The sequence below is a fragment of the Nicotiana sylvestris genome, chromosome 4 (assembly GCF_000393655.2).
Source record: "Nicotiana sylvestris chromosome 4, ASM39365v2, whole genome shotgun sequence".
Classification (NCBI taxonomy): Eukaryota; Viridiplantae; Streptophyta; class Magnoliopsida; order Solanales; family Solanaceae; genus Nicotiana; species Nicotiana sylvestris.
This window is the reverse complement of record NC_091060.1, coordinates 171,306,152-171,319,222: the sequence shown is the minus strand read 5'-3', so window position 1 is coordinate 171,319,222 and position 13,071 is coordinate 171,306,152. Positions and strand designations below refer to the sequence as shown.

Genomic DNA, 13,071 nt, shown 5'->3' with positions numbered 1-13,071 from the left:
ATTTGGTTAACTGCAATTGAAGAGAAGATGATCAAGCCTGAGTGGATCAAGGTATTTTTTTCCACTTTTGTATGATGCTACAATTACATTCATAATAACTACATTGAATCTACATTTTTTTGTCACTTGAATTAACTGTTATTTTCATCATTCAGTTCACAAACATGATTGAATCTGGAGAAGAGCTTGGAGTGCTTAATCTGCCAGACAAGATTCAATATGAAGATGAACATGGTGCTCAACCATCACATGTTCCAACTGCTGCTTCTCCATCATTTGAACCCAAATATACAGATTGTCAAGAGGACATTGAATCTGTCAGTAGCAAGCTCAGGAAGTTGGAAAAGGGGATTGTGCAGGTATTATGAATAACTACAATATATTGACATAATTTGCTACATTTTGACTTCATTACATAACAATTATAGTATGTTATACATTGTAGTTAATTTGTGGTATAAATCTATAACAATTATAGTTTGTTGAATTGTAGTGTAACTGTAGCAATTAGAATAAGATTACCAACTAATTATATATTTAATTTTTAGGTTGATGGAAAGTTAGATGCCTTTAGGAAGGCTGTTTTTGAGGAACTCTCAAGCCTTCGAGAGCTCATAGATCAATATTTGAAGAGTGTTATGAATGTGATAAACAAGAGGTTTGATTTGGACGAGTCATAGGTAAGAATTTACATATAATTTTGTACTAAGACTAATTAAGACATGAATAAAGTAGTCTCAAATATTCCCCAAAATTGTAGTTTGCTGGTAGTTCAACAAAAAATAATTACCAACATCAAGGAGAGAACAACCAGCAATTCCAGTTCAATGTTGGTGATCAACTGCATGGAAGCACAAGCAATACAGGTATCTAAAAAATTCCTACATACATATCTACAAATTTCAAGACAACATTATTTAATTATACTAATCACTTTTTCACTATGTGTTGCAGCTACAATTTCTCCAGAACATTTTCAACCACATGTTAACTTATATCTTGACTTCCAAGAAGCAGCTGAGGCATATAAAGCAGGTACAGAACCATTCCTTCATTACAATAAGGTTTTTATGAAAATTTTTAATAATTTACACCTTAACTACATATTCCTACATATATCTACAATTCTCATTTCCAATTATTCATTCAAGCTGAAGTTTCAGCAGAACATCTACAAGGAAATATTGAGGAAGAACCAGTAATTGATGAAGTAGCTGAGGCACAACAAGCAGGTAATATATTCTCTATATTCTCTATAACTCCATAATACTGTTCATAACTACATAGATCTACACTTATTTACAGAAGGTGAAGTTCCACAGTCGCCAATTCACGGTGTGACTGTGACTGAAGTTGTTCCTGAAGGCATTGAAAACAAAGGTTTGACATTGGATGACTTTGAGCTGCCAGAAAACTTATCACAGTTGGTCATGTATGGCGAGCCCATACCAGATGAATCAACCCTTGTTCATCCCGGTAGAACCAGGCAACCGGGAAAACATGCACGATCACCTTTCACATCTTTGTATAGTTCTGGAGGCATCACATCTGTTGGACCTAAATTTTTTTACCTCAAGCACCCCTTCACAAATGTCATAGGTGAAAATGTAGATCCTGAATTGACAGAAAGGTTCACCAACTGGTTATACATTCGTAGTGATAAAGTATCTAGGAGGTATGAATGCTTCATTTTACACTGTCTGTTCACCATTTTTATACTTTAAAATTGTAATTCATTTTGTAAATTTTTTGTATTTGATCATCTTTTTTTTGTTATTACAGGAGGAAATATTACTTTTCCAAGAAGGATAACCAAATCAAGCCTTGGTTGGATTTTGGTTGTGAAAAGATTGATAAGAAGGACTGGTTTTATGACCTTGCTCACCCCGGACAAGTCATCAATAACACAGTAAGTATAAAGAACATAATCATTCACAATATCTGTTTTGTCTTCAGCTGTGTAGTGTAATTGTAGTTTATTTTTCAGCTATGATGTGTAATTGTAGTAATATTGTAGACAACATATATATGTTACTATATTTATGTCTCAGCTGTGAAATTTTGCTTTTTATGGACCTTATGTATCATATGTGATGATGATTGTATGTACAAACTGGAATTTTGGTACTTTTGACTGACTTGGAATCTCTGTGTACCACAACTGTAGTTACCTTGTAGTAATATTGTAGAGCTTGTGATTGTGCCTATTAATATTAACTGTAGGTTGAACTTGCTGATTATTGGGACCTTAAGTTAGGTGGTATGTTTCATTTGTTCCTCTGTATAGTGAATAAATGTAGACAGTGCATAAATATAGTTAATGTGTAGTTGTTTTGTAGTCTGATGGGTCAATTGTACATATAGTACTTGTTCACTATGGTTCATACAAACTACAATTAAATTACATTTTGTGAGGTACTTGGACTAACTGTTATATTTCTGTAGTTATAGTGTAGCTAATTTGCAGCAATCTGTTAGAGTTTTTAATAAATTCAAATTGTAGTTAATCTGTAGCTGTCTTGTAGACAAGTGTGGTTACACCGTACCTTATTGTATATGTTTATTCTATTTTGGCAGCACATTGATGTTATTATGTATTATCTGCGAAAAAGAGGCAAATATGGCCCCAACAATAATACTAGGTTCACAACCACGGATTGCTTGTTCAAGACAAAGATTGAAAGAATCTATGACAAGTTCATAAGTTCTCCACCGGAACAAAGGTATTCGGTTGTTAAACCCGAGGATGATGTTGGAGAATATATTCTTGGGTACAGAATTCTTGCTAATGTTGCCTGGGATCTTGTTGACTATGTGCTCATACCTGTGAACCTTGTAGAGAACTTCCATTGGTTGTTGCTAGTTTTTGACATAAAGGACAGACAACTTTATGTTTATGATTCCATGGTGAGAGCAAACCGTCATAAAACAGTTGAGACATTGGTTGACAAGTTTTCAATCATTATCCCTCTGTATTTGTCATGCACTGGTTTCTATGGTAAACGTAAAGACATTGACTTCAAGACCACAAAGGCATACATCGAGAAACCAGTTACGGACCCTCTCGACATACAATGGATGGTTGCTGAGATTCCACAACAAAAGGAAGGCTCAGTGTAAAAAAATAATCTCCCTTTCTATATGTTTAATTTTTTTATTTTAATCATTTGTTATATAATGAAAAATTCTCATCTTATGCAGCGATTGTGGTGTATTTGTGGCTGCATTTGCGGAGTATGTTAGCCTTGGAGATTTGGCAATCCCAAAGGAAGATCTTTCTGATATTGACCAACACCGTAGACGCTATGGAGCTCTACTGTGGGACTATGCAACAAAGAAGCAAGAAGATGGGTCAATCAGTGAGAGTGAGGTTACTGGCAGGCTAGCAAGGAGGAAGGGTGCTCCGGCAAAAAACGAGAGGACTAGAGTGCAACGAAAGAAGAAATAGACTATTGTGTTCCTAGTTTGGTCTGTGAAATTTGGTAGTTGAATTGGAAAACAATGTAGGAAATATGTCGTTTTGGTTTTCTACAACACTTTTTGTTGATTACATTATACTCGAGTACTCTGATTACATTTTTACAGCAACAACTTTGTCTTACAATTTGACTTTAATCTTCAAGTTATTTTTATAAATACCTTCAAGTGCCAAGTAATATCTGTATATAACTGTCATTTGTTACACAGCATAAAGATAAAATAAATACAGGAATCATATAAATAATTTAGCCATCTTTTATCAACAAGGTTTATCAAAAAAATTCAATTTATCTACATTTAAACTACGTTAAACTACATTTTAACTACAACTCCTCTACATATGAATAACAGGACTACAGTTCTAACACAGTTAAACTACATATTCACTACAATCTGGATACAATTTACGTTGAATGCATTCTTTATTAATATCAGTTTTTTTGTATACAGTAAATATTAAAGTTTAACTATTCTATAAAAAAAGACAACTTTAGATGCTTGACAGAATACATAAAAACATAAATAGTGCAGATACACAAATTGATGTTTATACTTCTTATTCATCTTCAAAAACTTAAACAATTACACAAGAAAATCCGATAATTTGAGCTCACTAACATTTATTTTGAATAACTATTCTAACTACATGATATTCATTTCTTTTTCGGCGCATTCTTGCAAGTTCTTTTGTTATGCCCTTCACCTCCACAATTGCCACATGACACCTTGTATTTCTTTGACTTTATTTCATCAAATGTTTTATATCTTTCCTTGTGAGGTCTCCCTGGCTGCCTTTTATCTCCCGCCGGTGGCTTTACTACCTCATCCAAAATATGTTGTGGCACATCCCATTTGCCTTCATCAGGAAGAGGATTTACTGGCATTTCATAGGTAAGCAGAAGGCTCTTCCTTGTGTAATACGGAGAGCAATAGTTTTCGTATGTTTCATTCCTATGCCTTAATGCTGCCAAAGCATGCGCACATGGAAGTTCATCAAGTTGGAATTGTCCACAGCTACATTTCTTGTTTTCTAGACACACAATGTACCGCTTCACACCATCTAACACAGTATGTATATGATCTGTTGAAGCCCTCACCTACAATTGAAGACCAAACAGAAATAATAATACATCAATCATTAAAATGGATTATCAACAATTTACCTACAAATCAACAACAAATATATTACAGCTCATCTACAAACTATTATTACCGACAATTTGACTACAGTTTAACTACAATCTGGAAAAACTGCAGCTAGTACTTTTTTGATTCTACTGCACCAAAAAAAAATATCTTACCCTTAGTTTCTGAGATAATGTACTGTTGTCTTCCAATTCTTTGTTGTATTTGTGACCAAGGTATGTGAAAGTACCCTTTGCCTTCGATAACTTTTCTTTTGTCCAACGTTCAAGAAGAGTCCTCATATACTCAAATATATCAAATATTGGCAGCTCTCTTGCATCTTTTGTTACAGCATTCAACGACTCGGCAATGTTTGACGTCATAGTAAAAGTTCTATTCACCGTTGCATGTACTCTTGACCATCTATGATAGCCAATATCATATAGGTAAGACTTTACACGCAGGTCTACCTCTTCAATCTTCAACATCCTTTCATTAAATTCATCCAGAGTGTATGACCGTGCTGTAGCAAAGTACAATTCATGTAATTGTAGATGTCCCTTCTTGAATTTTGACCTTATATTTGTCCATATATGCCACATGCAAGAGTAGTGTGCCATGCCCGGATAGACAACTGATGTTGCCTTCAGTATACTCTCATGCCTATCTGAAACAACACACATTGAAGGTCTTTCACCATATGCCTCCTTGAATTGCTCAAAGAACCACTTCCAAGACGCGTCGTTTTCAGAATCAACCACAGCATATGCCAAGGGAAAAATAGTACCTACATTTTTAAGACATAAAATATGATTAAATAACAACTACAATATATATTGAGAATATAGACAAGTTAACTACATTCTTTTATATAACTACAAAATAACTACAACATAACTACAATTTAACTGCATTTTAAAGACTATCTACAAAATAAGTACAAAATTATTCCATTATTTACCTGCTGCATCCATGGTGCTTGCTGTCAGCATAATCCCCTGTAGGCTGACTTTAAGAATGTCCCATCAACCACTACTACCGGCCTACAATGTTGCCAACCATTTATTGATGTACAAAGAGCAACAAATACGTATAAGAAGCAATCATCTGCTGCCTTCTTCAATTTAACAACAGAACAAGGATAATTCTTCTCAAGAATATAAAAATATTTGGGTAATTTGTTGTAGGAGTCACACGGATTCCCTCTCAAAAACTGTAAAGCTTTTTCCTTTGCTCTCCATGCTTGCATGTAGCTTAGGTTCAGTCCATGTTCGGATAACATGTCAGTTTGTATGTCCTTTGGTGTGTAAACAGTCTTAGGATCACAATACTTTGGAACGACCATGCTACCAAGTACTGCTGCAGTACGTTTGCGCTGTATGAATGTTTCGTCCATTAGGCAGCATGTGTGTTGACGGCTGAAACTTCTTATCTTGAACATTGCCGAATCATTAATTGACGTTGCCTTGAAATGTCATTTACAGCTTTCAGCAACACATATAAGCCAGTAGCTACAAAAGAAATATAATATTTACACAAATTTATGAAAAACTACAATTAACTACAAACTGACTACAATTTATCTACAATTTATAAAACCCACCTATCTTCAATCATACACTGATTTTGCTGATATATTATCCACAAATAACTACATACCTTCTATGACTAGATCTTTTTACTCTGAACTGGAACTTGTGCATCACTGAATAATTCTTCATTGCAGCAGCTACTGTTTGCTTGTCCTGATAAACTTGTCCTTCTTCAATATATGTTTGCGTAGATTCAGTTATTATTTCACTTTGATATTCCTCTATAGCTGGTGAGGATGGAAATTCAAGTAAGTTTAGGGATCCAGACGAACCTGCAAACAATAAATTCATAAATGTAGTTTCTATGTAGATAATTTTGAAAGCAACATTGCTTTATCCTTTTCAGTACTATGTGAGCTTTGTAGTTTAATTGTAGGTAATTGTAGTAATATTGTAGATAACATAGTAACACCATAACTCTCTGCAATGTCGAATCAAACATACCTGCACTGGTGCTTTCATTGTTGATTGCCAATTCCATATTGAAATCTCTTACGCTTATACATAAAGGATACGAACCTAAGTTTTTATTCTCCTTTTTGGTTTCCATGTACACACGAACCCCCATATCATTCCTAATCTCCATTGGAGGACAATTCTCGTTCACAATGTATTTGATTTCTATAATTTTATCCGATGTATCAATCAATAATTGTTCTGCAATTATAGAACTGAGAATTCCGTAGCTTGCATTATCATCTACCACAATGGCATCAACTTCAAAATCTCTAAATCTGCCATAGTTATCCCAATTACCATTCGATTTCAGCATTATTGGGATTTTTGACATGATTTCGTGTAGTTGATAGGAAAAAAGACGAAGAACAGATATAGTTTCTACAATTTGAGTACTGATATCGACGAAGAGCAATTTTGTATTCTACAATTTGTATTGAGCTTCAGTAGCTTGCGATTTTTGAGAATTGTAGTCCCGTGAGAGAAGAGAGATCTCTTTCTGTTGAGGAAGGAGAGAATTACGCAACTGGTGCCTTCATCAGATCTGGTGCCTTCATCAGGAAGAGAGATCTCCTTCAGTTTCAAAATTCGAATAAAATCGTTGACAGAATCACATCAGATCTGGTGCCTTCATTTTAGGGCTTTTTTAATGGCAAAATCTACCTATTTTTGGATTGGTATATAATTTGTAGTAAAAGTGTGGACTACACGGGTAAATAACAAATTATGAACATTTTTGATAATAAGATTTGATATATGGTATAGATAGGTAAAAATCCCTAAATAGAAACAGTCAAACCTGGGCCTACAGACCCAACAAAGAATAATTTGTCTGTAGCCCAAATTATGAATGTAGCCCACCGGCCCAACTTCTGGAAATTCTTAGGAACTCTTTCATACGCACACTTCAAACTTGTCCGAACTATGCTCTCGTTGTCTGCGTTGCTTGCTTGCCTCCTGGAATCATCAATCTCTGGTAAATTTCAAACTCAAATCTCTCCACATTTCCTCAGTAAGTCTTTAACTTTGATTATTGTCTTTAGCTGTTTGGTTAATGTCAAAGGAACGGAGTTGAAGCTTGATCCCATGTAGAATACTAGCCGTTTTTTCTTTTCCTTTTTTTAAAAATGTATCATTCCCCTTTGTGAACAGTAGCTAGCGGATGGTGAATTGGGGGGTCTTTGTTGTACAGATTAGGGCAAGTTTAGATTAGCATCTGGTTCTCCTAATTGAGGTCGAAAGGCAGATAGCAGAAGAAAAAGACACTTGATGCTCTGAATACTTTGTGGTGCAGATACGGTTCCTAAGATGCTTTCTCTCGCGCTCAACTGCTTGTGGCGTCTATCATTACTTGTGGACTTTGACAAATTCAGTCCAACTTCTGGCGCTCTACAGTTAATTAAGAGTCTCCCCAATTTGGGTGAACTTGAGATTAGGGTTAGTAATGAAAAATTATGTGGTCATACACTAGATACATGTATGAGTTTGGTTCATTTTTGCAACTTCATATATGTGAACCTCAAAAGCTCAAATAACTCTGTATTTATTTTGCACCATTAGGTCTGTTCTACCAGAGACAATGCTGAAGCAGTTTCAAAATATTTGAGCACACCATCCTGCTTGGACCGATCGCTCAACAAGCTCAAACGTGTGGTCATACATAGGTTCATGGGTTCAAAAACTGAATTTCTTTTTATAAAGTTATTGCTTGCTCGCACTCCATCTTTGGTAAGGATGATAGTTAAGCCATTGAGAGACTTTGTCTGCGGAGAATGTAATATCACCACAAAGTTGACGAGTTTCCCGCGTGCATCTCCGGAGGCTGAGATTTTTTATTCTCCATACCAATCTTAAGTTCCAGCCAACAGTTAGGGTAATGTTTTTGGACCCTTTTCTTTCCTAAAATATGGTCATATATCCAGGAAACTGTAAAAAAAAATTTATTTGCCCACATTGGTTATGCAAAATTTTTTAAGTTGTTTGCTTGAAGTCTTCCCCAGTACAAGTTTACTCATTCATGTTTTGCTTCGATTATAGCCAAAGATCCAAAATTGTTGTAACGAAATTGAATCTATTTACATTTTTATGTAGAGGTTTGTCTTCCTTTGCTATGTCACCACTATGTTTAAGGTTATGGCTTTACAATATGTAGCAAACTAGTAGAGCTTGACTAACATTGCCCATGATCTCAGTTATAGATTCTTGGTTTGATTCAAGATTTATTTAAAGCTGCCATGAGTAAATCTTGCCGTGTCAGTAAACACCATTATTAAGTTAAACTAATTTTCTGATTTACTATAAAATGCACTGGTTTTTTAGCAAAAAATAAATCATGTATCATTGCAAAAAGGTACCCCAAATACACAAATCTTATCTTTGATGGTGATTCTGCTGTAGCTCTCCACCTGCATTGCACAAGAGGACCAATTTATTAAGCTAACATATTTTTAAGTATTCTTTATTAGCAAAAAAATGATTTTCTAGTGTTCAAGTAATGGATTCGTTGTTACCTGAAGCTTCAGGTCTTCTTTTTCATTTTATGAGTTCATTGATCTACCAACTGATAGATGTCTTCCTTCTCTGCTTCTTTCTTGCTGAATAGTACTCCCTCCGTTTCAATTTATGTGAACCTATCTGACTTGGGCATTGAGGTTAAGAAATAGTGGAAAACTTTTGAAATTTGTGGTCTAAATAACCCATAGGTATTTGTGCGTCTATAAATCATTCCATTAAAAGTAAAATGGAAAATTTCAAAGGAAAAAAGGTGTGTTTGGTATAACAGAAAATGTTTTCCAAGAAAATATTTTCTTGGAAAACAAGTAGTAATCTTATTCATTTTCCGGTGTTTGGTACTCAAATTAAGGAAAATGACTTCTCAAGAGTATTCATAAATAATTTAGATATAATAAACATGAAGCCATAAACTTTCAAACCAACAACCTTCCGAACCCACATTTTTCATAAACTTTCGAAACCGCGGAATTTCGAACCCGTAAACTTTATAATTTCTAAACCCGTAAACTTCCAAACACATAAACCTCTTAACTCATAACTTTGAAACTTGTAAAATTTTGAACCTTTAAACCGATAAATAAAAAAAACTAAAATTGAAAAATATATTAAAAAAAATATTTTTTTTGGGGGGAGGGGGAGGGGGAGGGGGGTAGATGACGGGGGGTGGGGATGGGTGGTGCAGAAAAACGAAAAAACAAAAATTGCAATAAAAAATAAGGTAAAAAAAAATATTTTTTTTGCGGGAGGGGGTGGGGTGGAGGGGTTGTAGGGTGGGTGGTAACGGAAAAACTGAAATTTAAAAAAAAAATTTGGAGAGAGGGGGTGTGGCGGGTTGGTGAGGGTGGGGAAGGTTGAGAAGGAGTTTTGGAAAATGTTTTCTCTTCTCTTGATAAGTAAAACAAAATGAGTTCATAAGTAAAATGTTTTCCAAAACATTTAAGCCAACAAAACATGGGAAAATTGGAAAACATTTTCCGAAAAATGTTTTCCTTCCTACCAAACACACCCTAAGTTCACATAAATTGAAAAGGACGAAGTAGTTTACATTATGAGTGTGTAATTCAGACCAAGGGATATGCTGCTAGTTTGTCTAATGGAGCAAGCAAGATATTAAGAAGTTAAAAAATTAAACAAATTGTTCAATTTACTGTAGGTGATTACCAGGTTTAAAGCATGTGTATGATTAAGGGTTCCAATTTTTTATAGCATCTATACTTACTTACTGCTGCAAGTTTGTTTGGTCTGATATGATATCAAGTTTTTTGAAATCTTACAGGTTGATCTCCAGCACAAAGTTTGTATTTTGACGCCCCCTGCATTGACACTATGGGAAAATAGTCAAGTAAATGCATCAGTAGTTGGAAAAAGACTGCCAAATATATATAGCTCATCAAAAGTAAGAGATTTTATCTATGTTCCAAAATGGAACTTACCTTTGATTTGGAACCTGCCACTTTAAGTTTCTGCTGGTCTGTTTTTTGGTAAATAGAATTTATCTCTCACTTTGACTTGGTAAGAATTGGAAGTCTGTATTGCTTTAATGTGAAACTGCTGCTTTTGAAATCTAAGTGGAGTCTCAAGTTACTAGCTGTATCTTTTAATTTTCTTAATTCTCTTTCATTATATTTACACTGATTATTAGCAGATTGTGTCATATATTTTGAACAGTATCAAAGTTTGATGTCATACTAAATTAACATACGATCGGCCCTGTCAAATCAAGGCAAATATGGTAAAGAACAGGTAGGGTAAGGTTTGCGACATACTATCCTCCTTAGACCTCACTTGTGAGATTAATAGCATGTTTGGCCAAGCTGCAAAAATCAGCTTATTTTGAGAAGTGCTTTTTTTCAAAAGTGCTTTTCTCAAAAGTACTTTTGGTGAGAAGCAGTTTGTGTTTGGCTAGTTAGTTTGAAAAACACTTCTGAGCAGCAATTAGTGTTTGGCCAAGCTTTAAAAAGCTGCTTCTAAGTGCATTTTTCTCAAAAGTGTTTCTCAAAAAGAGAAGCTACTTTTTTTTGCTTTTCCAAAATTGCTTTTGCTTCTCCTCAAAAGTACTTTTTTTCCTTCCAAAAGCTTAGCCAAACACCTTAATTTTTGGCCAAAAAGAAGCTTGGGCAAACAGGCTAAATTGAGGTTGTTGTTGTTGTTGGTATGGTAATAACAGTATCATTTTATAGATCTTTACAACTTCGAGGACTTCAGAGTAATTTAATTAGATATTCATATTTCAAGCTTTGATGTGATGTTTTAAACTAATCTATATCTATATAAATATATAAAGCTGGGCAATAACTTGATGATGTGGCATGTCTCTTTAGGCGGTATGTCAATTTATACTTTTTCTCATAATTTTAAACTTTTTCCTTATTTTCTATCCCCAAAAAAATGCAAAAAATAAATAAATCTCTAACCCCATTATCCCTATTTATTTCTTTTCGTCAAATCCGTTTTTCTCCCTTCTCTTTCTTCCGTTTTTTAAATCCTCATTATTGCTCCATTTCTTCTTTTCCTCAAATCCCTCTAACTTCCTTCTCTTTCTTCCATTTTCTTAAATTGTATGTCCTTTTATCTCTCTATAAAATCCAACGCCCTAAAGGCAAAGAAAAATCATAGCTTGTTTGGCCAAGCTTCTTTTTGGTCAAAAGTATTTTTTTTTTCAAAAGTACTTTTGACCAAAAATTGAGGTGTTTGGCCAAGCTTTTGGAATGAAAAAAGTACTTTTGAGGAAAAGCAAAAACAGTTTTGGAAAAGTAGAAAAAAGTAGCTTATCTCCAAAAGCACTTTTTTGAGAAGCACTTTTGAGAAAAATACACTTAAAAGTAGTTTTTTAAAGCTTGATCAAACACTAATTGATGCTCAGAAGTACTTTTCAAACTAATTAGCCAAACACAAACTTGTAACGACCCGATCGGTCGCTTTGAGCTGTTGCATTTCGCCCGCCAGTTCTCGTGCATGACTTGCCCCGTGTGGTGTATTATGACTTATGTAAATCGTTTGTGTTGGGTTTCAGGTTAATCAGAATGAATTTGGAAGAACAGTCTCAGTTGAAAGCTTAAAATTTGAAATGGTTGACCAAAATTTGACTTATGTGTATTTGATCTCGGATGAAAATTTTTATGATTTGGTTAGCTTCGTTAGGTGATTTGGGACTTAGGAGCGTGATCGGAATGCCTTTTAGAAGCTCGTGGATGGTTTAGGCTTGGATTGGCGAAATTGAGATTTCGGCGCTTTCGGGTCGATAGGTGAGATTTTGATATAGGGGTCGGAATGGAATTCCGAAAGTTCCAGTAGTTTCGTTGTGTCATTTGGGATGTGCATGCAAAATTTCAGGTCATTCGGACGAGATTTGATAGACTTTTTGATTGAAAGCATAATTTAAGAGTTTTTGAAGTTCTTAGGCTTGAATCCGAAGTTGATTTTGTGTTTTGATGTTGTTCGGAGTGATTCGAAAACTCGACTAGGTGTTAATGATGTTATGGGAGGTGTTGGTATGTTTGGGTTGAGGTCTGATGGCTCCGGGTGTGTTTCGGGTAAGTTTTGAGCGAGTACGGACATTTCGGAACTTAGAAAATGGATGGGGGCAGAATTGTTAGCGCTGGCCGTGGTAGAATTAGCGCTAGGCACGCTGGCTTAGTGCTGGGCGCGTAAAAGTGACCGCGGCCGCGGTCATGAAGATCTGCAGATCGTCGGTCCAACTTCGGAAGCTCATATCTTTTGATTCACAAGGCATTTTGAGATGATTCAAAAACGAAAGTTGTAGCCCTTCGTGTCTAGTTTCCAGAAAGGTAAAGATATCACAATTTGGACATCTGTAGCAAAAGTTATGGCCAAAATACTAAAGTCTGTCACTGTAGAGGAAGGCCTGTGCGGTCGTGGTTGTGTTTGCGCGGACCACACTGGC

General features: G+C 35.1%; 2 protein-coding genes and 1 long non-coding RNA gene across 4 annotated transcripts; 2 read left to right on the top strand and 1 right to left on the bottom strand.

The window, feature by feature from the left end:
- Positions 1-1,592: 1,592 nt before the first annotated feature.
- LOC138890515 (uncharacterized) lies at positions 1,593-3,448 on the top strand. Its single transcript, XM_070173908.1, has 4 exons — positions 1,593-1,675; positions 1,783-1,913; positions 2,578-3,116; positions 3,202-3,448. The coding sequence occupies exons 3-4, from the start codon at positions 2,593-2,595 to the stop codon at positions 3,446-3,448; spliced, it is 771 nt and encodes a 256-aa protein (XP_070030009.1). The 5' UTR covers positions 1,593-1,675; positions 1,783-1,913; positions 2,578-2,592.
- Positions 3,449-4,133: 685 nt separating this feature from the next.
- On the bottom strand, positions 4,134-5,579 carry LOC138890514 (uncharacterized). Its single transcript, XM_070173907.1, has 3 exons — positions 5,567-5,579; positions 4,782-5,392; positions 4,134-4,577 (listed from the first exon to the last, which is right to left on the bottom strand). The coding sequence occupies exons 1-3, from the start codon at positions 5,577-5,579 to the stop codon at positions 4,134-4,136; spliced, it is 1,068 nt and encodes a 355-aa protein (XP_070030008.1).
- A 1,958-nt stretch (positions 5,580-7,537) lies between these two features.
- LOC104230969 (uncharacterized) lies at positions 7,538-10,772 on the top strand. 2 transcript variants are annotated; one of them, XR_011406651.1, is made up of 4 exons: positions 7,538-7,629; positions 7,948-8,090; positions 8,214-8,526; positions 10,444-10,772. It is a non-coding gene; the product is annotated as an uncharacterized lncRNA (long non-coding RNA). The 2 variants fall into 2 exon arrangements; XR_011406652.1 differs by having other exon boundaries at positions 7,545-7,629; positions 7,846-8,090.
- Positions 10,773-13,071: the final 2,299 nt, after the last annotated feature.